This window comes from Barbatula barbatula, assembly GCF_947034865.1.
Source record: "Barbatula barbatula genome assembly, chromosome: 2".
NCBI lineage: Eukaryota > Metazoa > Chordata > Actinopteri > Cypriniformes > Nemacheilidae > Barbatula > Barbatula barbatula.
This window is the reverse complement of record NC_136767.1, coordinates 31,725,868-31,747,499: the sequence shown is the minus strand read 5'-3', so window position 1 is coordinate 31,747,499 and position 21,632 is coordinate 31,725,868. Positions and strand designations below refer to the sequence as shown.

Sequence of the window (21,632 nt, the reverse complement as noted above, 5' to 3'; positions counted from 1 at the left end):
TTCGTGACAGCAGCATCACCTGTAGGATCATCGCCATTGCTTCTTACATCGCCCATCATTCATCTTCGCCATTTCTACGCATCAGGTAAAAGCGAACCAATGTTTACTTCTGTGTACTTTAGTAACTGTACGTACTGTAAGCGACGCGCGTCGGTTAAATCGGCTTTGTAAGAGTTTTTACGATGTAAATGTCGTGTGAGTTAAATAAGTAACGTTATGCTGTTAAAGAGGTTTTCATTGGCGCTGTAAAAGCTATAAATGAGTTTTGGGTAAATGCAGTAATTCGATGCTCGCTTAAGCAAACGTGCTGTTAATGTTGTCAACGTTTAGTTATCGACAGATGTTGTGATTATAACTGCCGTTGTGCTTTTACTTCCATTTCACGGTTAAAGTTCTTTTAAAGTGACTGTGGTTTTACATCAAAGTACCGCAGTTGATCTTAAACCACTTACAGTAAGTTTTTCTCTTTGTGTCAAGTGTACTGTATGTGTACAGCAGTGATATAAACGATGAAGTGTAATTTATGACGAAGTTCAAGGTAAAGTTTATTGCATGTTAGTGGCCTTTGTCACCTGTTGCAAGAGTGCAGATCACAGCAGGGTGTTAAAGTGACCACCACAGTGCCCTGTGCAGGACAGTCATGAAAGGTCATGTTCACACCTGCCCAGGTGCCTCTCTGACCCTTTGATCACTCACATTTATTATATCTTCCTCTTATCAGTGCAGTGCTTGATGTATTGATGTATAGCTAGCTAGATCAGACTGGTGTATAAGTGTTTTTTTAACGGTGCTGTGTCTTGTGTTTTTCTCTGTGCACCTCAGCTTGGGTGACAGATGTGGGGAACGAAAGTCCTCATGTTCCTTTATTTTGAAGTAGAAGTTACTTCATTGCGTCACTTTTATATATTTCAAAGTGATATGACAGAATAAGCATGATAACACTTGTGTAACAATTTCCTTTAAAGTACAGATGGAAAACCTGGTTATGACCACGTGGTCAGGTTAGCCAACAGTCTGGTCGACCTCAGAAATGAGGGGTTCATTACACAGAAGAGGGTGGATGAGATTGCAACTCTCTGGCATAAACTGTCAGAGGATGACAAGGGAGCTCTCATCTACCAAGCTCGCCACCATGAGAGGCTGGTGAAGGGGCGCTTCAAAGTCAGTCACTCTAAGAGTGAAGCTGACAGTTTGAAGCGGTATGTGTCCACATTTGCCAGTCAGTTTGTAGAATTTGTATTTAATTCACTTGTTTGTCATGTATTCATCACATAATCTACTTTAACATTAATGTCTTTTATTTCACAGCTGCTTTCTTGGTGAAGGTAGTGGACCTGCTCAGTGGCCCAATGTCAGCCGTATTGTGGAGGCAGTCTGTCTGGCTGAGCTGAATCTACCCTGCGGGTCAGACAGTGGCTGGTGTTTGGGTGAACAGGTGGGCTGCCATTCTTCACGACTACAGAATAATAAAGGATGTAATTCTGGACCGCCACAGACTCACGGCCGAAACAAGATTGCAGCTGTTTGAGTTATATCAGCAGACTCTTTCACAACAGTAGGTTCAGCTCTCAATAGTTCACATACAGTTGTTGTCATATACCACCCTTCTCTGCACTATTACTAATACCAATGTATTCATTGATTCGTTCTGTACGTAGTCACAACGCAAGGATGAAAGAACAGGAGAGTGAAGTCTTGCTGCAGGGCATTCAGACCTTTGCCAGGAAAAACTGCCGAGCGGTGGACGGAGGAGATGAGAAGAGGACAGCTCTGAATTATATATTGAATAATATATACAAACATGTTCATATTTTAATATAGTTTGATTTATTCTTGTTTCTGTATATATTTAATATGATTAAAGCTTGCGCTTTTCTTATTAATGTGGACATTTTCGCTCTTTTTAATGTTTATGTCTAATGTGCAATGTGCAATCACCCAAGACTTAAAGAACACAAGTAAACTAAGCACTTTTAAAAAATTCATAAATTATAATAAAGATAGATGAATGATTTTACATGTAAAAAGGAAATAAAACCTCTTAAAAAGCTATATAAATTTACTTAAGGTTTGTTTTAATGATTCAAAACTAAATTGATAACGACACATTTATTAATGAAGTTTATAATGAAGTGTTTTTACAACATTCAAAAATTAAGAACGCACTTTTTAAAAAACTAAGAAATCTAAAATGTGTTTTATTATATTACAAAACGACATTAATGATTTTACATACAAGAATGATGTAAAACCTTTTAAACTGCCGTATAAATGTAGCACCGGTCTGCATTGCTTCTATAAACACGTGACAGATATCATGGATTCCCACAAGACCTTCTGGCAACTAAATAAAGTTTTTACTACAAAACATAAACTCTGATCAATGTTATTCTCTTAGATTGATCAGAACAACGACTCAAAGATTCAAGAGCACAACTACTCCACGTGTTACAACCACAAACCGTCGTAAAGAGAATTATAGAGTGAAACGGCACATTGAGCCAGAATGAGATTTATTGCGCACAGAAATTGTATTATAATCATGAGTGACGTGCATTTGTCAGATATTTTGTTTATCTTTGAAGAAAAAAGCTCAATTGAACTAAGCGTGCATGCACACAACACAACAGTGAAGATTTGCATGAGAATGAATGGAGCTTGACAGCGTTTGTTATTTTAAAGCCAAAATCCGATCCAGAAGATGAGCTGATCATTGATGTGGCTTTACTCGGGAAGCTTCTGTTCTTTTAGGGGCGCATGTGATGCCTAAAATATAAAAGATCACACATATTATACGTACAGGTCTACAAAGATATTTATCGATTTAAATGTTTTAATTGTCATGACATCGCCATTGGAAACTGAAATATGACACATCGTTTTAAGCACAGGTCAGTGATCTGATGCTGTAGCGCCATCTGCTGACCGCGGGAGAGTTTTCACTTCAGGACAGTTTAAGCAACTCAAACAGGTTCTCCCGATTTAATTTGTCAAAATAAATCATTTCAAAATAACAAAACTTTAAAACACAACACGGCAAAAAGTCCTTTTGTACAATAAATATACCGAAACAGACATCGAGAGCAATTGAAGACCTTAATGGACAACTCTCAGTTTAAACACCAGGGGTCGCCAAAGGAGCGTCACACATTCTGTTGAATTCATTAAACAGAATTATTATAAGAGCAAATTTGCTTCATTTGAGCTTTTCAAAACGGGAAAGGACACGTTTAATGGTCAAATGTTTATTTGTGCATGTGCACAGTACACTTAAGAGCTCTGAGAATTTGCGCATGTGCAAGATACATACAAAAGGACTTTGCAAAAAAACATAAATGCATTTAAATCTCTTTAAACACATATTCTGGGTTCCAAACAAGTTAAGAGCTTTTACGGCATAAAGTTAATTATTAATAAAACAATTTCAACTCGCTGCTTGACTTGTGATGATACCAGAATGTTCTTTTAAAGAGATTAATTTAGGTTATGGTTCAACGCATGACAACAAACTGACTTTAAATCATGAAACAAGCCTACGGAGCCCAACTGAAGCCTTGGAAAGGTTCAACTTCTTTATTATAAAGAATATGATTCAAATGATGAATTAAAGTATAAATAAAGGACAAAAATGAGGAACGCTTCACGAATTTGCGTGTCATCCTTGCGCCTCTGCCGAGCTGATGTTCGGTTCCAATTCTGTTCCAATTCTGTTCCAAATGTTCCAATTTGGGCGCGCGCTGATTGGCGCTGCAGCTCGTCCGTGATTGGCCGTCTGTATGTTCCAATTTGCGTGCGCCACCAATGATACTGATGGTACCAATGTGCAGCCTCCCATTTGTCCGTTTTGGTGTTTCAATTTTTTGCGCCCACGCTGATTGGTTGCCAGGGCGGGTTCACGGAGAGTGAGTGTTGCGAAGGTGATGGGAGTGTCGTCATTACTGTACATCGCTTCGTCGTTACAGCATCACTTGTTTTATTATTGGCATTTGCTTTTATCATCGCTTTTCATTCAACTTCACTATTTCTACGCATCAGGTAAAAGCGAACTAATGTTTACTTCTGTGTACTTTGATAACTGTACGTACTGTAAGCGACGCGCGTCGGTTAAATCGGCTTTGTAAGAGTTTTTACGATGTAAATGTCGTGTGAGTTAAATAAGTAACGTTATGCTGTTAAAGAGGTTTTCATTGGCGCTGTAAAAGCTATAAATGAGGTTTGGGTAAATGCAGTAGTTCGAAGCTCGCTTATGGACCAGCATACGTGGTGTTAATGATAATGTCAAGTTATCGTGCTTTTGACAAATGTTGTGATTATAATCGCAGTTGACCTTAAACCACTTACAGTACGTTTTTCTCTTTGTGCAAAGTACTGTCCAGTGTACTGTATGTGTACAGCAGTGATATAAACTTTATGACGAAGTTCAAGGTAAAGTTTATTGTACGTCAGTGTTCTTTGTCACCTGTTGCAAGAGTGCAGGTCACAGCAGGGTGTTAAAGTGACCACCACAGTGCCCTGTGCAGGACAGTCATGAAAGGTCATGTTCACACCTGCCCAGGTGCCTCTCTGACCCTTTGATCACTCACATTTATTATATCTTCCTCTTATCAGTGCAGTGCTTGATGTATTGATGTATAGCTAGCTAGATCAGACTGGTGTATATGTGAATTTTAACGGTGCTGTGTCTTGTGTTTTTCTCTGTGCCTTACAGAACATGGATTTAAATGTCACCCTTCGTCGAGAGGCCACTGGTGAGGTTACTCTCAAGCCGTCCCCTGAGGCAGCATCCCTGGCTGCTGCCTACAGAAAAAACCCCACCCCAGGACGGTCATGGCCCGCTGACAGGGTCAAGGAGGAGGCCGCGGCTCGTGTGGCTGCAGCTGGAGGGGACACCGGAAATCGGCAGCTGGTTCTTAGTGAGAGCACCCTGCAGTTTGGCCAGTACCGGGGGAAAACATTCAAATGGTTGCTGTCCAATGACACAGGATATGCAGCCATGGTGCTGGCCTCTCACCGGCAGGAGCGAGAGCGTGGCGACACGTCCATGACTGCCGTGATGGTCAATAAAGATGCCTTGCTGCAGTATGCGGGCCTGTTTCCAGACGTCAGGGCAGCCATCGAAGAGCGGCAGGTTCGAGAGGGCTCTGGGACACCGGCACAGGAAGACAAGCTCCTCGTCGGGTTTGGAAATTTTGCCACGCTGACATTTAAGGATCTCTATAATGCCAAGGATAAGGAGAGAAAGGGGTAAGGCTTTAATATAATAGGAGCTGCTGGCTGGAATGTGTAGCGTATGGCTCGAGTTAGTCATTTTTTGTTCTAGCTTCATCAGGTGGTTGAGGCAGAAGAAGGACATCAGACCTGGCACAAAGATGGAGGCGCTGCAGAAATACATTAAGAGACGTGATACTGAGAAGACGGGCCCAAAAGTTCCGGAAACACCACCTCCAGGCACAGGGCTTAATTCTTATTTGTTAATGTATTTCATGTTGTTTTTATGTCGTGTACTTATTAATGCTGTAAATTAACAGTGGGCCCTTCCAGCTCATCTGCTGCAGAGGAACCATCAGATGCTGATATGCTTGTTGCAGCTGCGAACGTAGATGTCACGGGTGAGAACGACATTTTCATGAATGTGTTTCCATCGTGTGTTTTTATTTTCAGAATACTGTTGTGCATTGTATAACATGTTTTGTGATTCTGTATTATCAGCTTTCAGATGATGGTTTTGGAAACAGTAAGGTATGAGGTGTATTACACCTTCTGATCATGCCAGCCCGTACCCTGGCTTTTTTACCTCTCTTCGCTTATTTTTGCTTTTTAAATTTCATGGCAATTCCCTTTACACTTCCGCCGCCGCTCGAATTTTTTGGGCATCTAACTTTTTCACTCGGTGCTGCCACACGCAATTGTCTGTCATAATCACATTTTTTCTCCGCACATCTTCATCTGCATATTTGGTGCATTTCAAATTATTAACTCATTGTTATCATTAACATGTTACTAATGTTTAACATTTGTACTTACATCTGGCGGTAGTCAGTAGTATTTGTATAATTCTCATCTAGCAGTGATAAGTAGTATTATACGAACACAAATAAATGTAATGCTTCCTTTACTGTGGGTCTCGCTCACTTTTTCTGTTATGCTTTGCAGCTGATGCAAGCCAGTCAACCAGTCAGCCAGAAGCCCTGCCGTCCTCAGAGAGAGCTGCGTCGAAACAGCAGCCAGCGCCCACTGAAGTAAGACAGATGTTTAAACGGTAACTTAAAAGGAGCTCTCATGAAAGTAAGACTGTTTTTCTCTCTTACTCCCACAGCTGCTGCTGCCTGAAGGCTGGAAGCAGACACTCCCAAAAGAGCAGCACTTGTGGGTCAGCAAGGCTCTCTTTAGCAGAGATAAGTCTGGGAGGTTGGCACTGACCAAAAATCTGCGTCTGTGGTGGTCTCCCCCTGGACCCCGTCCTCTGTATACTCAGCCTCCTTCCAAACCCGATGCCTTCTTTCACAGCAGGCTGTTCCTCTGGGTTCCTTACCGCATGTGGGCATACAAGCTGCTGTGCTCCCAGCCCAACTGCCGTCGCAGTGGGATCCAACTTACAGCTTCAGGCATGTACAAGACCATCCGAAGAGTCTTGGACCTAAGTGGGTGGTACTTTATGGCGACAGAGTACCTAGAATGCCGGTCCTGCAAGAAGAAGCTGGCAGCCTGGTCACGAGACATCCTGGACCAGTTGGATCCCAGCCACCGTGGTCAATTTCCTGCAGTCCTAACCTACAGGTATAATTAATTAAGTCTTATTATTAAGTCTCCTAACATAACACAACAAACACACATGTAAAGGACTGACATTTTGCTATGGTCTACTTTACTACGTATAGGTTGTCCTGCGATAGGGAGGTTGTGAAATTGATGCAGGGGCGCACGCTGGGGAACAGTGCCACAGCTCTGTACAGGCACCTGTACGTCAGACACAGAGAGCATTGGTTGGGCCAGTCAGCAATGTACCTGTCTGTGCTGAAGACGTTTGTGAGGCAGGACACTGATCCCAGACGTCTCGTGGCCCCACTGCCACAGATGGTGCCCGTGCCTGGTCCATCTTGGCTGTTGTCAGTGTACGCTAAAGACGTACTGACACGGCTTCCTGAACTAAAGGCCCGTGTCAGCTCTGTCTATGGCTCCATCTTAAAGATGGATTCCACCAAAAAGGTAACAGCTGATTTAGTGTCACATATAGTGTTAGTTTTTCATTTACATTTAGTCATTTAGCAAATACAAAGACTTACAACTTACAAAGAGTTCAGGGAGCAATAAGCCTTATGTCATACAAGAACAATAGTAAATACGATAGGTGCTAATGAAATAAAATAAATTATTTTACAAATTTAATTGTAAAATAAAAATGTTCATTGCATGATAGTAATACTTCTTATCGTGTACTTTAGATCACCAAGAAGCTAGCTGGTGAAGCTCCTGGCACCGCAGCTTGGGTGACAGATGTGGGGAACGAAATCGGACAAGTCCTCATGTGTGTCCTCACAGAGAGGGAAGGAAACGGCCTGCTGCCCATGTGTTCTGGACTAGTGGATCGCTACCGGCGTGCTGGAGAAGCTCCTCCGATAGTCCTTTACGTGGACCGGGACTGCTGCTCCGAAGGAGGTAAAGGCAAGGCTGCAGCAATGTTCAGTGAGTGGGACCAGCTGGTGGTCAGGCTCGATTTGTGGCATTTTATGCGGCGAATCGCAGTCGGGGTCACCACAGATAGCCACCCGCTGTATGGCCCCTTCATGGGACGCCTCTCGGCCTGCATCTTCGAGTGGGACGCTGGGGATGTTGAAAGGCTGAAGGAGGCCTGTGACTGCAAGCCCACCGCCAAAGAATTGGCGAGGCACTGTCGCCGCCGCACCCGTGGGGCTCACGAGACAAAGGAGATGATTGAACAGCTCCTAAAGGACTTCATGGAGGCGACGGACACAAAGGGAGTCAGGTTGTTAGACAAGGACCGGATCATCGAGATCTGGCAGACACAGCAGCGGCATTTCACCTGCATCCAGGACCCACCCGGTGTGCAGCTGTACATGAAGATAGGGGAGGTGACAAAAGGGGGGGTCATTCTGCCCCAGTATCGCTGTGCACGTGGCTCGACATCCTTGGAGTCCTTCCACCTGCACCTGAACCGTTTTGTGCCAGGTGTGCATTTTTCCTAAACAATACAAGTTGTTTGTTCACGTGTGTTCCATGGTGATAACTTCTTTCTTCTTTGTTTCTGCCTGCGTTTATAGGCACAAGCGCCAACGATCTTCATTTCCAGATGTACTTGCTGGAAGGACTCGTACAGTGGAACGAGGCTCGTGCGGTTGCTGCCGTTGAAGGTGGCAGCAAAAACCATATCTGCTACAGTGGCCAGCTGCAGCAGTACGCCAACACCCTGAGCCAGCAGTTTATGGGGATTCATTTGGCTGAGGACTACACCAGCCCTGGCGCATACACGGGTAACATGTTCGTCGTGCACACTTGCTGTGACACCTGCATTTCACTCATGTGCTCATCACACTTTGAACGTCTACAGGTGAACTCATTGGTGTGGAATATCTATATTCCCAAACCAATGACACTTTTCGGGAACCATACGGTGATGACCCTGACATTCCAGATGGGATTCAGGAGCAAGATGTTCCCAGTGATCTGGAGAGTGATGAGGGGTTTGACGATTTCTGCATGGATGGTGAGCCAATCGAAATCCTGGAGCTCAGCCTAGACCCCCCAGGACAAGTTCAGCAGCAGGCAGCCGAGCCCATGGTAGATGAGCCGCCCACTCAGATCCAGGTAATTGAACTCTCATATAGACATTAACGTTGTGATAATGATCCTTTATTTTGGTCCAAGTGGAAATTACATCATTATCTGAATTTCAGGGGCTGCTGAGTCATGCGTCTTCCTTGCCTGAGCCTATGACAGATGAGCCAGCCTCTCAGGGCCAGGTGACTAAATTACCCTAAAGGCATTTATACTGTGATGATGATCCTTTATTTGGAAGTAGAAGTTACTTCCTTGCATCACTTTTAGATGTTTCAAAGTGATATGACAGAAAAAGCATGATAACACTTGTGTAACAATTTCCTTTAATGTACAGATGGAGACCCTTGGACCCGATGGCAAACCTGGTTATGACCACGTGGTCAGGTTAGCCAACAGTCTGGTCGACCTCAGAAATGAGGGGTTCATTACGCAGCAGAGGGTAGATGAGATTGCAACTCTCTGGCATAAACTGTCAGAGGATGACAAGGGAGCTCTCATCTACCAAGCTCGCCACCGTGAGAGGCTGGTGAAGGGGCGCTTCAAAGTCAGTCACTCAAAAACGAACGTGACACCAGGAGCTGACAGTTTGAAGCGGTATGTGTCCACATTTGCCAGTCAGTTTGTAGAATTTGTATTTAATTCACTTGTTTGTCATGTATTCATGACATAATTTACTTTAACATTAATGTCTTTTATTTCACAGCTGCTTCCTTGGTGTAGGCAGTGGACCTGCTCAGTGGCCCAATGTCAGCCGTATTGTGGAGGCAGTCTGTCTGGCTGAGCTGAATCTACCCTGCGGGTCAGACAGTGGCTGGTGTTTGGGTGAACAGGTGGCCTGCCATACTGCATGATTACAGAATTATAAAGGATGTAGTCCTGGACAGCCCCAGACTCACGGCCGAAACAAGGATGCAGCTGTTTGAGTTAGATCAGCAGACTCTTTCACAATGGTAGGTTCAGTTATCAATTGTTCACATACAGTTGTTGTCATATACCACCCTTCTCTGCACTATTACTAATACCAATGTATTCATTTTTTTTCTGTACGTAGGCACAATGCAAGGATGAAAAGGCAGGAGAGTTTGTTCACAGTCAGTTTCGGGGGTTCACTTTTGTGCAAAAACTGTAGGAAAAACTGCTGAGCGGTGGACAGAGGAGATGAGAAGGGGACAGCTCTGAATTATATATTGTATTATATGTAAAAACATTTTCCTATTGTAATATAGTTTTACTATTTTTCTTATTTCTGTATATATTTAATATGAATAAAGCTTGCCCTTTTAATCTTCTCATTATTGTGGACATTTTTGCTCTTATTAAATATTTATACCTAATGTGCATAACCGATTGATGACCCAATTCTGTTCCAAATGTTCCATTTGCATGCGCGCTCATTGGCCGTCTTGATGTCCCAATTTGCGTGCGCCACCATTGGTCCTGATGTACAGCCTCCCATTTGTCCATTTGTGTTAAAATTTTTGACGCCCAAATGGGTCCACAGACGGTGCATTTTGAAAAGGGGATGGAAGTGGCCGAAGACCTGTACATCACTTCTTCGAGACACCATCACCTGTAGGATCATTGCCATTGCTTTTTACAATTCCTATAATTCATCTTTGCAAGTTCAACGCATCAGTGTGGAGGACAGCCATGAAAGGTCATGTTCACACCTGCCCAGGTGCCTCTCTGACCCTTTGATCACTCACATTTATTATTTCTTCCTCTTATGAGTGCAGTGCTTGATGTATTGATGTATAGCTAGCTAGATCAGACTGGTGTAGAAGTGTTTTTTAACGGTGCTGTGTCTTGTGTTTTTCTCTGTGCACTGCAGCTTGGGTGACAGATGTGGGGAATGAAATTGGACAAGTCCTGATGTGCGTCCTCACAGAAAAAGAAGGAAACTGCCCATGTGTACCGGACTTGTGGATCTCTACCGGCGTGCTGGAGAAGCTCCTCAAGTACTTTACCAGGAGGTAAGGTAAAGGCGGCAGCAATGTGTAGCGAGTGGGACCAGCTGGTGGTCAGGCTGGATTTGTGGCACTTTATGCGGCGCATTGCAGTCAGGGTCATCACAGATAGCCACCCGCTGTATGGCCCCTTCATGGGACGCTTCTCGGCCTGCACCTTCGAGTGGGACGCTAGGCACTGTCGCCACCGCACCCGTGGGACCCAGGAGACTAAGGATCTGATCGAACAGACTGCCACCTGAACCGCTTTGTGCCAGGTGTGCATTTTTCCTAAACAATACGAGTTGTTTGTTCACGTGTGTTCCATGGTGATAACTTCTTTCTTCATTCTGCCTGCCTTTATAGGAACAAGTGCCAATGATTTCCATTTTCAGATGTACTTGCTGGAAGGGCTTGTACAGTGGAACCAGGCTCACGCTGTCGCTACCGTTGAAAGTGGCATCAAAAAGGATATCTGCTACGGTGGCCAGCTGCAGCGGTACACCGACACCCTGAGCCATCAGTTTATGGACATTAATTTGGCTGAGGACTACACCAGCCCTGGTGCATACACGGGTAACACGGGCGAGAGCGTGGAGACACGTCCATGACTGCCGTTTTTCGGCTTCTTGGACAGGTAACACAACCAATGACTCCTCTGTACACACAAATGTAAAGTGTTAAAAACGTTGTAAACCTCAGGTTCATATTCTTTAGCATCACGTGTCAACCTGTTGGACGATTCACTCTGCTCACGATGCGATTCTGATCTCACGAGGCGATTTGATTCACAGAATGGGTTGAGAAATTAAGTGAACAACTGACCTTTTATCATTTCTCTAATGTTGCACATTGTCGTGTTTTGTGTCAAATAATTAAATAGCAGTTTTAAAACAAAAAGTACCTTTAAAATAAACAAAAGAAGACTTTTGGTTTTTAGTAATGTTTACGTTAATAAATATCAGCATATTTTTAAGCTCTTCAAAGCTACTGTCAATTTTTCATAGAACATGCCCACTGTAAAGTATTTTTCTAATATTTAATTCTGTATTTATGCAAACAATATATCCTACACTTGCTAATTTCACTTCTGGTTTGACCTAAAGTACATTTTGTTAAACTATATTTATTGTATATAATGACAATAAAGTTTAATCTAAAGAAAATCCACACGTACAAGTTCGCAGAAAACAACAGCGGCCCCTGCTGGTCACAACATGCACTGCGATTCTTTTAACGTCCACCGATTCAATCGTCACGTCATCGATTATCAATCGAAACTTGGCCTTTGTTAAATATAGCAAAACATCAAACTTTTCAAATAAATCTTTTCAGTGTTAATTTATCAGTTCTTTTCTAATTTACAGACTTCGTATCAACATTTGGCAAGATTTGAATTGACGCAGTAACCCTTTCAGCATTCAAACACTTTCCATCTTACATTTTGCAAACGAACATATAATTAATATACATAAGAAATGTCTGTTTAACAACCAATGCATGTGAATTACGCTTTAAACACAGTTGTGTGCACACGTCATTTTAAATGTCAATTAAAGTGTTGCAACAAACAAACCTATAATCTATAATAAACCTATAATTGATCAGGTTTGAGCTCAAATCCACGAGACGGGAAGAAATATAATCACACAAATCGAATAATAAATCCAACAATGTGCGTCAAATAAAGTCCTCACGTGCGGCACCGGCAAACTTGATCTTTCCGTGGAAACAATGCGTTGACTTTAACTTCACCGATGAATCAAGCGATGTCACATCTCTCTGAATGAAAATACTCTACGTGACATCCATGCGCGCTACTTACTGAAGCAACAATTATGACTTTAATTAGCGTTTTTCAAACATTGCGTCAACACCTGTTGTCCATTACCCCCATTACACTGATACACAATGGCAGTTCTGCACCAGAGCGCCACCCAGCGGACAAACTCAGAACACGAGACTAAAATGCCTTCTACAGTATCCGGCGCCTCGTGCACGCCTGTTCCACTTTTCCTGCATCCTGATTGGCCCGTCTTCTGGCTCGCCATTGGTCCGTTTCATTTAGCGCGCTTCCGTATATGTTTTTTTTATTAACATTGTAGAACATTAACCAAAAACACAATTATAGTTTAACTTTTACAAACAACCTTAGCTTACATACAAATATTAGAACATAATAATCATATCATTCCCAAGTACAATGAAGACAGTGAAAAAAAATAATAAATAAACAAACAATAAATTAAACAAAGTAGGGAAGTATGAAGTTATTCAAATTATAACACGAAAATCTTCCAACACTGAGTACAAATACACTGCTTTAGGGCTTTTCAACTTTTTCACGGTCTTTAAATATACGGGTCACACGGGCCGGTCAATGGGCGTCAGGGAGCGCAGGGGTGCAGAGGAGAAGATCCGTCACCATCCGCGAGCAGACGATCGGTTCCAATTCTGTTCCAATATGCGCGCGCTGTGATTGGCGCTGCGCCTCGTCCGTGATTGGCCGTCTGGATGTTCCAATTTACGTGCGACGCCATTGGTCCTGATGTGCAGCCTCCCATTTGTCCATTTTGGTGTTTCAATTCTTTGTGCCCACGCTGATTGGCCGTGTGGGCGTGTCCACGGAAGGCGATGGGAGTGACGTCAGTACTAAACATCTCTTCGTCGTGACAGCAGCATCACCTGTAGGATCATCGCCATTGCTTCTTACATCGCCCATCATTCATCTTCGCCATTTCTACGCATCAGGTAAAAGCGAACTAATGTTTACTTCTGTGTACTTTAGTAACTGTACGTACTGTAAGCGACGCGCGTCGGTTAAATCGGCTTTGTAAGAGTTTTTACGATGTAAATGTCGTGTGAGTTAAATAAGTAACGTTATGCTGTTAAAGAGGTTTTCATTGGCGCTGTAAAAGCTATAAATGAGTTTTGGGTAAATGCAGTAATTCGATGCTCGCTTAAGCAAACGTGCTGTTAATGTTGTCAACGTTTAGTTATCGACAGATGTTGTGATTATAACTGCCGTTGTGCTTTTACTTTCATTTCACGGTTAAAGTTCTTTTAAAGTGACTGTGGTTTTACATCAAAGTACCGCAGTTGATCTTAAACCACTTACAGTAAGTTTTTCTCTTTGTGTCAAGTGTACTGAATGTGTACAGCAGTGATATAAACGATGAAGTGTAATTTATGACGAAGTTCAAGGTAAAGTTTATTGCATGTTAGTGGCCTTTGTCACCTGTTGCAAGAGTGCAGATCACAGCAGGGTGTTAAAGTGACCACCACAGTGCCCTGTGCAGGACAGTCATGAAAGGTCATGTTCACACCTGCCCAGGTGCCTCTCTGACCCTTTGATCACTCACATTTATTATATCTTCCTCTTATCAGTGCAGTGCTTGATGTATTGATGTATAGCTAGCTAGATCAGACTGGTGTATAAGTGTTTTTTAACGGTGCTGTGTCTTGTGTTTTTCTCTGTGCACCTCAGCTTGGGTGACAGATGTGGGGAACGAAATTGGCTTCTCGGCCTGCACCTTCGAGTGGGACGCTGGCGATGTTAAAAGGCTGAAGGAGGCCTGTGACTGCAAGCCCACCGCTGCAAGAATTGGCGAGGCAAGGCACTGTCGCCACCGCACCCGTGGGACCCAGGAGACTAAGGATCTGATCGAACAGACTGACACCTGAACCGCTTTGTGCCAGGTGTGCATTTTTCCTAAACAATACGAGTTGTTTGTTCACGTGTGTTCCATGGTGATAACTTCTTTCTTCATTCTGCCTGCCTTTATAGGAACAAGTGCCAATGATTTCCATTTTCAGATGTACTTGCTGGAAGGGCTTGTACAGTGGAACCAGGCTCGCGCTGTCGCTACCGTTGAAAGTGGCATCAAAAAGGATATCTGCTACGGTGGCCAGCTGCAGCGGTACACCAACACCCTGAGCCATCAGTTTATGGACATTAATTTGGCTGAGGACTACACCAGCCCTGGTGCATACACGGGTAACATGTTCGTCGTGCACACGTGAAACTTGTGTAGAAGCTGTGACACCTGCATTTTACTCAAGTGCTCATCACACTTTGAACATCTACAGGTGAAATCATTGGTGTGGAACACTTTGGTGGAGACCTTGAAATACCAGATGGGATTCAGGAGCAAGACGTTCAAAGTGATCTGGAGAGTGATCAGGGGTTTGCAGATTTCAGCATGGATGGTGTGCCCCTCGAAATCATGGAGCTCAACAAAGACCCCCCAGAACAAGTGCAGCAGCAGGCAGAGGTCATAAGACTTCATGGTCCGTCATCCTTGAGAGATGAGCCGCCCAATCAGATCCAGGTAATTGAACTCTCATATAGACATTAATGTTGTGATAATGATCCTTTATTTTGGTCCAAGTGGATATGACCTCATTATCTGAATTTCAGGGGCTGCTGAGTCATGCGGCAGAGTCTTCCTTGCCTGAGCCTATGACAGATGAGCCAGCCTCTCAGGGCCAGGTGACTAAATTACCCTAAAGGCATTTATACTGTGATGATGATCCTTTATTTGGAAGTAGAAGTTACTTCCTTGCATCACTTTTAGATGTTTCAAAGTGATATGACAGAAAAAGCATGATAACACTTGTGTAACAATTTCCTTTAATGTACAGATGGAAAACCTGGTTATGACCAGCTGAATCTACCCTGCGGGTCAGACAGTGGCTGGTGTTTGGGTGAACAGGTGGGCTGCCATTCTTCACGACTACAGAATAATAAAGGATGTAATTCTGGACCGCCCCAGACTCACGGCCGAAACAAGATTGCAGCTGTTTGAGTTAGATCAGCAGACTCTTTCACAATGGTAGGTTCAGCTCTCAATAGTTCACATACAGTTGTTGTCATATACCACCCTTCTCTGCACTATTACTAATACCAATGTATTCATTGATTCGTTCTGTACGTAGTCACAACGCAAGGATGAAAGAACAGGAGAGTGAAGTCTTGCTGCAGGGCATTCAGACCTTTGCCAGGAAAAACTGCCGAGCGGTGGACGGAGGAGATGAGAAGAGGACAGCTCTGAATTATATATTGTATAATATATACAAACATGTTCATATTTTAATATAGTTTGATTTATTCTTGTTTCTGTATATATTTAATATGATTAAAGCTTGCCCTTTTCTTATTAATGTGGACATTTTCGCTCTTTTTAATATTTATATCTAATGTGCATTGTGCAATCACCCAAGACTTAAAGAACACAAGTAAACTAAGCACTTTTAAAAAATTCATAAATTATAATAAAAATAGATGAATGATTTTACATGTAAAAAGGAAACCTCTTAAAATGCTATATAAATTTACTTAAGGTTTGTTTTAATGATTCAAAACTAAATTGATAACGACACATTTATTAATGAAGTGTTTTTACGACATTCAAAAATTAAGAAAGCACTTTTTAAAAAACTAAGAAATCTAAAATGTGTTTTATTATATTACAAAACGACATTAATGATTTTACATTCAAGAATGATATAAAACCTTTTAAACTGCCGTATAAATGTACACCGGTCTGCATTGCTTCTATAAACATGTGACAGATATCATGGATTCCCACAAGACCTTCTGGCAACTAAATAAAGTTTTTACTACAAAACATAAACTCTGATCAATGTTATTCTCTTAGATTGATCAGAACAACGACTCAAAGATTCAAGAGCACAACTACTCCACGTGTTACAACCACAAACCGCCGTAAAGAGAATTATAGAGTGAAACGGCACATTGAGCCAGAATGAGATTTATTGCGCACAGAAATTGTATTATAATCATGACTGACGTGCATTTGTCAGATATTTTGTTTAGCCATTCTTTGAAGAAAAAAGCTCAATTGAACTAAGCGTGCATGCACACAACACAACAGTGAAGATTTGCATGAGAATGAATGGAGCTTGACAGCGTTTGTTATTTTAAAGCCAAAATCCGATCCAGAAGATGAGCTGATCATTGATGTGGCTTTACTCGGGAAGCTTCTGTTCTTTTAGGGGCGCATGTGATGCCTAAAATATAAAAGATCACACATATTATACGTACAGGTCTACAAAGATATTTATCGATTTAAATGTTTTAATTGTCATGACATCGCCATTGGAAACTGAAATATGACACATCGTTTTAAGCACAGGTCAGTGATCTGATGCTGTAGCGCCATCTGCTGACCGCGGGAGAGTTTTCACTTCAGGACAGTTTAAGCAACTCAAACAGGTTCTCCCGATTTAATTTGTCAAAATAAATCATTTCAAAAGAACAAAACTTTAAAACACAACACGGCAAAAAGTCCTTTTGTACAATAAATATACCGAAACAGACATCGAGAGCAATTGAAGACCTTAATGGACAACTCTCAGTTTAAACACCAGGGGTCGCCAAAGGAGCGTCACACATTCTGTTGAATTCATTAAACAGAATTATTATAAGAGCAAATTTGCTTCATTTGAGCTTTTCAAAACGGGAAAGGACACGTTTAATGGTCAAATGTTTATTTGTGCATGTGCACAGTACACTTAAGAGCTCTGAGAATTTGCACATGTGCAAGATACATACAAAAGGACTTTGCAAAAAAACATAAATGCATTTAAATCTCTTTAAACACATATTCTGGGTTCCAAACAAGTTAAGAGCTTTTACGGCATAAAGTTAATTATTAATAAAACAATTTCAACTCGCTGCTTGACTTGTGATGATACCAGAATGTTCTTTTAAAGAGATTAATTTAGGTTATGGTTCAACGCATGACAACAAACTGACTTTAAATCATGAAACAAGCCTACGGAGCCCTACTGAAGCCTTGGAAAGGTTCAACTTCTTTATTATAAAGAATATGATTCAAATGATGAATTAAAGTATAAATAAAGGACAAAAATGAGGAACGCTTCACGAATTTGCGTGTCATCCTTGCGCAGGGGCCATGCTAATCTTCTCTGTATCGTTCCAATTTTAGTATATGTGCTGCCGAAGCAAGCACGAATAAACAACCTGGACGCTGGAGATTTATACCACGGTCGTCCCGCAAGCCTTCTAATAGACGGTGAGTGAACAAAAGACCATATGTCCTGGTCTTTGACTCGCACATTCCTGATACAAACCTGGTACATCTGCTATACCATTACAAAATCAAGCCTCACATAAATGATTAAACCTTTAAAAACGAGACATTTACTGTAAACTACGTCTGTCTGCCCAGGAACAGGCAAACATGCAAAACTGAAGGTCCTCAGACAAACAGGATTGGCTCTCAGTGGTGACGTCCTGAAGCTTTGTCATTCATCCCCCTCCCCCGGAACAGACGTGGACCAGACGCCCCGCACCCGACCGGTTCCCTTTCGAGAGCGGTCACTTCGACATTGCGGAGACCGCATATGAAACTCCTCCTCTTTTTCACATTTCCTGAAGTCCTATAGGATAACGCCAGTAAAAAACTGGCCAATTGTCGCAAGACATGCACAGTATGCAAATACTGACGAGTCTAGACAGTATAATTACAGTGCATGTGACGACAATCCTCAGAATCTTCTTTTTCACGCTGCCATCGTTGAAGACGCAACTAGAACTTCTTTCACCGCATCCGATGGCTTCATTCTGTCGTCTTTGCGCGGGCACCATTGGCCCGCAGGATACTCACGAGCACTGCATTGCCTGCCTGGGCCTCGCTCACGCGGAGGATGCATTCTGCGAGTCTGATTGCGCGCACTGTGCGGACCTGCCGGCGCGTGTCTTAAGGACTCGTAGGAACATCGCTCGTGGACTCAATAGGGTCGAGGCTCACCGCCGCCAACGAGCCGCTGGTGAGTCCACCCACCCCGCGAGGTGGCGGCGACGACCCGGCTCCGGGCCCCCGTCCTCTGCCGTCACCTCTTTCCCCAGTCCTCTATGTGGACGAGAGCCTTCGTCCCCCGCCTTCCATCGCGGACGCCGTTTCCTCCGGCGGCGAGGAGGATGATGACTCCATGTCCGTCTCGGACGAGGACTGGGCAGGATCGGAGAGGGATCGTTCCGATCCAGAGAGCCCCCCGGACCTCCACGAGGAGTTCGTAAGCGAGCTCGATATTGCCTGGGATCCACCTGAAGAGCCGGCAAAAAGTAGGCTCGACTCCTGGTACTTTAAGGCGAGCAGCCGCCGGACCACGTCAAAGAGGAGTGCGCCGTTTTTCCCAGACGTTCACGAGCACGTGGTGATATCCTGGTCTGCACCTCGGTCGGCGCGCGTTCACGCTGCTACGCCGGCCATGTTCGCCCACGGTTACGTGCGCATGCCACCCGTCGAGGAGACCCTCGCTGCTCATCTGTGCCCTTCCACCACCTCGTTGGGCTCGGACCCAGGCCTGCCCTCGAAACCGTGCAGGTTTACCGACCATCTTGCCGGTAAAGCCTACACGGCCGCAGGCGAGGCCGCCTGCGCTTTGCACTCTATGGCGGTGCTGCAGGTGGTCCAGGCTAAGATCCTTCCGTCGCTGGATAGCAGCAGCCTGGAGGCGGACGCCACGAAGGATCTGATGGCGGCGACCGACTTCGCTCTGATGGCTACAAAGCGCACCGCACAAGCTATCGGCAGATCTATGGGGTTCATGGTCGTCCTCAACCGTCATCTGTGGCTTACGTTGGTGGTTCTACAGGACGCTGATCGTAAGTCCCTTCTGAACGCACCGATCACTCCCTCCGGCCTCTTTGGTGACGTCGTGGAGTCGGTAGTAGAGCGTTTTGATGAGGCGCAAAAGCGCGCCAAGGCCATGAGTCACGTGCTGCCTCGAGAGGTCCGCGCTACGACGGCGGAGCGATTTCGGCTGCCAAGCCGCCGTCCTGATGGACCTGGGAAGAGGAGGAGAGAATCCGTGAGCGTGCCGGCGGCCCCCAAACGCCGCTGTTTGCAACAGTTTTCCCGATTATTGCAATGTTGTTTGTGTGAATGCAATAAAAACACATACCTGTTAACAAGAGGACCTCTTTCCCCCTCACCCACACAATGCTGCGTCCCTTGCCCTGCCACGGTGCAGCGCGAAGCCGCAGTTAGTCACAACTATACCAGCCTTCCCTCGTCCACGGACGCTCCCGTGGACGAGAGACCGCTGGATTCTCACGCGCGAGCTATTTTCCCGCCAGTGCATTTAGCCTCGCTGGGCCAGCGCGCTCCCCTAAACGGTCCGCTGACGGTAACCCCCGATCAGATACGGCCATTATGTCTGTTTCTGGACGCGTGGAAAGCCATTCCAGGCATCTCTCTTTGGCTATTAAACGTGATAGAACACGGGTACGCCCTGCAGTTCAGGCGCAGACCTCCCCGCTTCAGCGGTGTGGTCCCGTCGCTTACGTCAGCGCAAAACGCGCCTGTGTTGAGGCAGGATATCTGCAGCCTGCTCGCGAAAGGAGCGATCGAGCGTGTCCCTCCGAACGAGCGGGAAAGCGGGTTTTTACAGCCGGTATTTTGTAGTGCCCAAGAGAGATGGTGGTCTGCGTCCGATTCTGGACTTGAGACCCGTTAACCGAGCGCTTCACAAGCGAGCGTTCAGAATGACAACTCTAAAACAGATCATGGCACAAGTGCGCATTCGAGAATTCAGCGTACCAATTTGCTGTCCTAGCATTCGGGCTGGCATTAGCTCCGCGCACATTCTCGAAGTGCGTGGACGAGGCGCTTTCCCCTCTCAGAGCGAGCGGAATGCGCATTCTCAATTATCCGGACGATTGGCTGATTTTAGCCCACTCTCGGAAGGCGCTAATCGGTCACACGCAGATGCTGCTTTGTCACTTGATATCCCTGGGGCTGCGCGTGAACATGCAGAAGAGCAAACTCACGCCGAGTCAGTCTATAACGTATCTGGGGGTATGTTTCGACTCAGTGGAGATGCGCGCTCGCCTCTCCCCAGAGCGGACGGAGTCCATCTCTTCAGCTCTACATTTGCTCAGGCCGGGCCGGTCTGTTCCCCTGAGGGAGTTCCAGAGGCTTTTGGGTCTCATGGCGTCGGCGGTCTGCCACCTAGGTCTTCTGCACATGCGACCACTACAGTTCTGGCTGAAGGCTCGGGTTCCATGGAGAGCATGGTCCTCGGCTCGGGCGCGAGTCCCGGTTACACTCAGCTTCCTCTGCGCCCTGAGTCCGTGGCGCGACCCGAGCATGTTCTGTCGGGGAGTTCCCCTGGGGCTGGTGACGAGACGCACAGTCGTTACGACGGATGCGTCGTCCTCGGGATGGGACGCGGTGTGCGAGGGCATGCTGGCATCCGGCCTTTGGTCACACTCTCTGAGGAAATGGCACATAAATCGCTTGGAGCTGAAGGCGGTGTGTCTAGCTCTTCATACTTTCCAGTCGAGGCTGGAGCAGAAACATGTTCTGATTCGCACCGACAACATGTCTGTGGTTTCGTACATAAATCGCCAGGGAGGGATCCGTTCCGGATCCGGAAACAGGCGGCGGGTCTCCTACTGTGGGCAGATCGGCATATACTCTCTATCAGAGCAGCGCATATCCCCGGTCATCTGAACCGTGGAGCGGACATGCTTTCGAGGGAGGGTCTTCAGCACGGGGAATGGAGGCTTCATCCCGACACAGTCCTGTTAATTTGGGAACGCTTCGGGAAGGCGGAAGTGGATCTATTCGCGACAAGCGAGAACGGACACTGCCCGTTGTATTTCACGCTGATCCACTCCCCCATGGGGAGCGACGCGCTGACGGTGCGTTGGCCGGTCGTTCGGCTTTACGCGTTTCCTCCGGTGAAGATTTTACCACTAGTGCTGTGCAAAATCAGAGAGGAGTCGGCGTCGGTGATTCTTGTCGCTCCGTTTTGGCCGAATCAACCATGGTTTCCGGACCTGAGGGAGTTGTTGACGGGACCGCCGTGGCGGATTCCCCTCAGGAGAGACCT

The 21,632-nt window shown here is 45.0% G+C and overlaps 2 protein-coding genes and 1 long non-coding RNA gene across 3 annotated transcripts; all 3 read left to right on the top strand.

The window, feature by feature from the left end:
• On the top strand, positions 1-2,055 carry LOC306888899. Its single transcript, XR_013786147.1, has 4 exons — positions 1-85; positions 971-1,199; positions 1,309-1,555; positions 1,659-2,055. It is a non-coding gene; the product is annotated as an uncharacterized lncRNA (long non-coding RNA).
• Positions 2,056-4,721: 2,666 nt separating this feature from the next.
• On the top strand, positions 4,722-9,735 carry LOC306905695 (uncharacterized protein). The gene is made up of 12 exons (XM_079476513.1): positions 4,722-5,244; positions 5,321-5,609; positions 5,710-5,739; positions 6,154-6,239; positions 6,317-6,777; positions 6,879-7,206; positions 7,443-8,187; positions 8,280-8,489; positions 8,567-8,823; positions 8,913-8,978; positions 9,131-9,390; positions 9,500-9,735. Exons 5-12 carry the CDS (start codon positions 6,536-6,538, stop codon positions 9,645-9,647), a joined length of 2,256 nt encoding a protein of 751 aa, XP_079332639.1. The 5' UTR covers positions 4,722-5,244; positions 5,321-5,609; positions 5,710-5,739; positions 6,154-6,239; positions 6,317-6,535; the 3' UTR covers positions 9,648-9,735.
• Positions 9,736-13,390: 3,655 nt separating this feature from the next.
• LOC306911988 (uncharacterized protein) lies at positions 13,391-15,903 on the top strand. Its single transcript, XM_079487734.1, has 7 exons — positions 13,391-13,493; positions 14,230-14,441; positions 14,530-14,739; positions 14,832-15,073; positions 15,163-15,234; positions 15,387-15,577; positions 15,681-15,903. Exons 3-6 carry the CDS (start codon positions 14,559-14,561, stop codon positions 15,411-15,413), a joined length of 522 nt encoding a protein of 173 aa, XP_079343860.1. The 5' UTR covers positions 13,391-13,493; positions 14,230-14,441; positions 14,530-14,558; the 3' UTR covers positions 15,414-15,577; positions 15,681-15,903.
• Positions 15,904-21,632: the final 5,729 nt, after the last annotated feature.

Excerpts from the sequence above, each read along its gene's own strand:
- LOC306905695 (XM_079476513.1), top strand. The coding sequence starts at position 6,536 with ATGTGGGCATACAAGCTGCTGTGCTCCCAGCCCAACTGCCGTCGCAGT. Across the intron at positions 6,778-6,878 it reads CCTGCAGTCCTAACCTACAG|GTTGTCCTGCGATAGGGAGG; the intron begins GTATAATTAATT and ends TACTACGTATAG. Across the intron at positions 9,391-9,499 it reads GGAGCTGACAGTTTGAAGCG|CTGCTTCCTTGGTGTAGGCA; the intron begins GTATGTGTCCAC and ends TTTATTTCACAG.
- LOC306911988 (XM_079487734.1), top strand. The coding sequence starts at position 14,559 with ATGTACTTGCTGGAAGGGCTTGTACAGTGGAACCAGGCTCGCGCTGTC. Across the intron at positions 15,074-15,162 it reads AGCCGCCCAATCAGATCCAG|GGGCTGCTGAGTCATGCGGC; the intron begins GTAATTGAACTC and ends TCTGAATTTCAG. Across the intron at positions 15,235-15,386 it reads AGCCAGCCTCTCAGGGCCAG|ATGGAAAACCTGGTTATGAC; the intron begins GTGACTAAATTA and ends TTTAATGTACAG.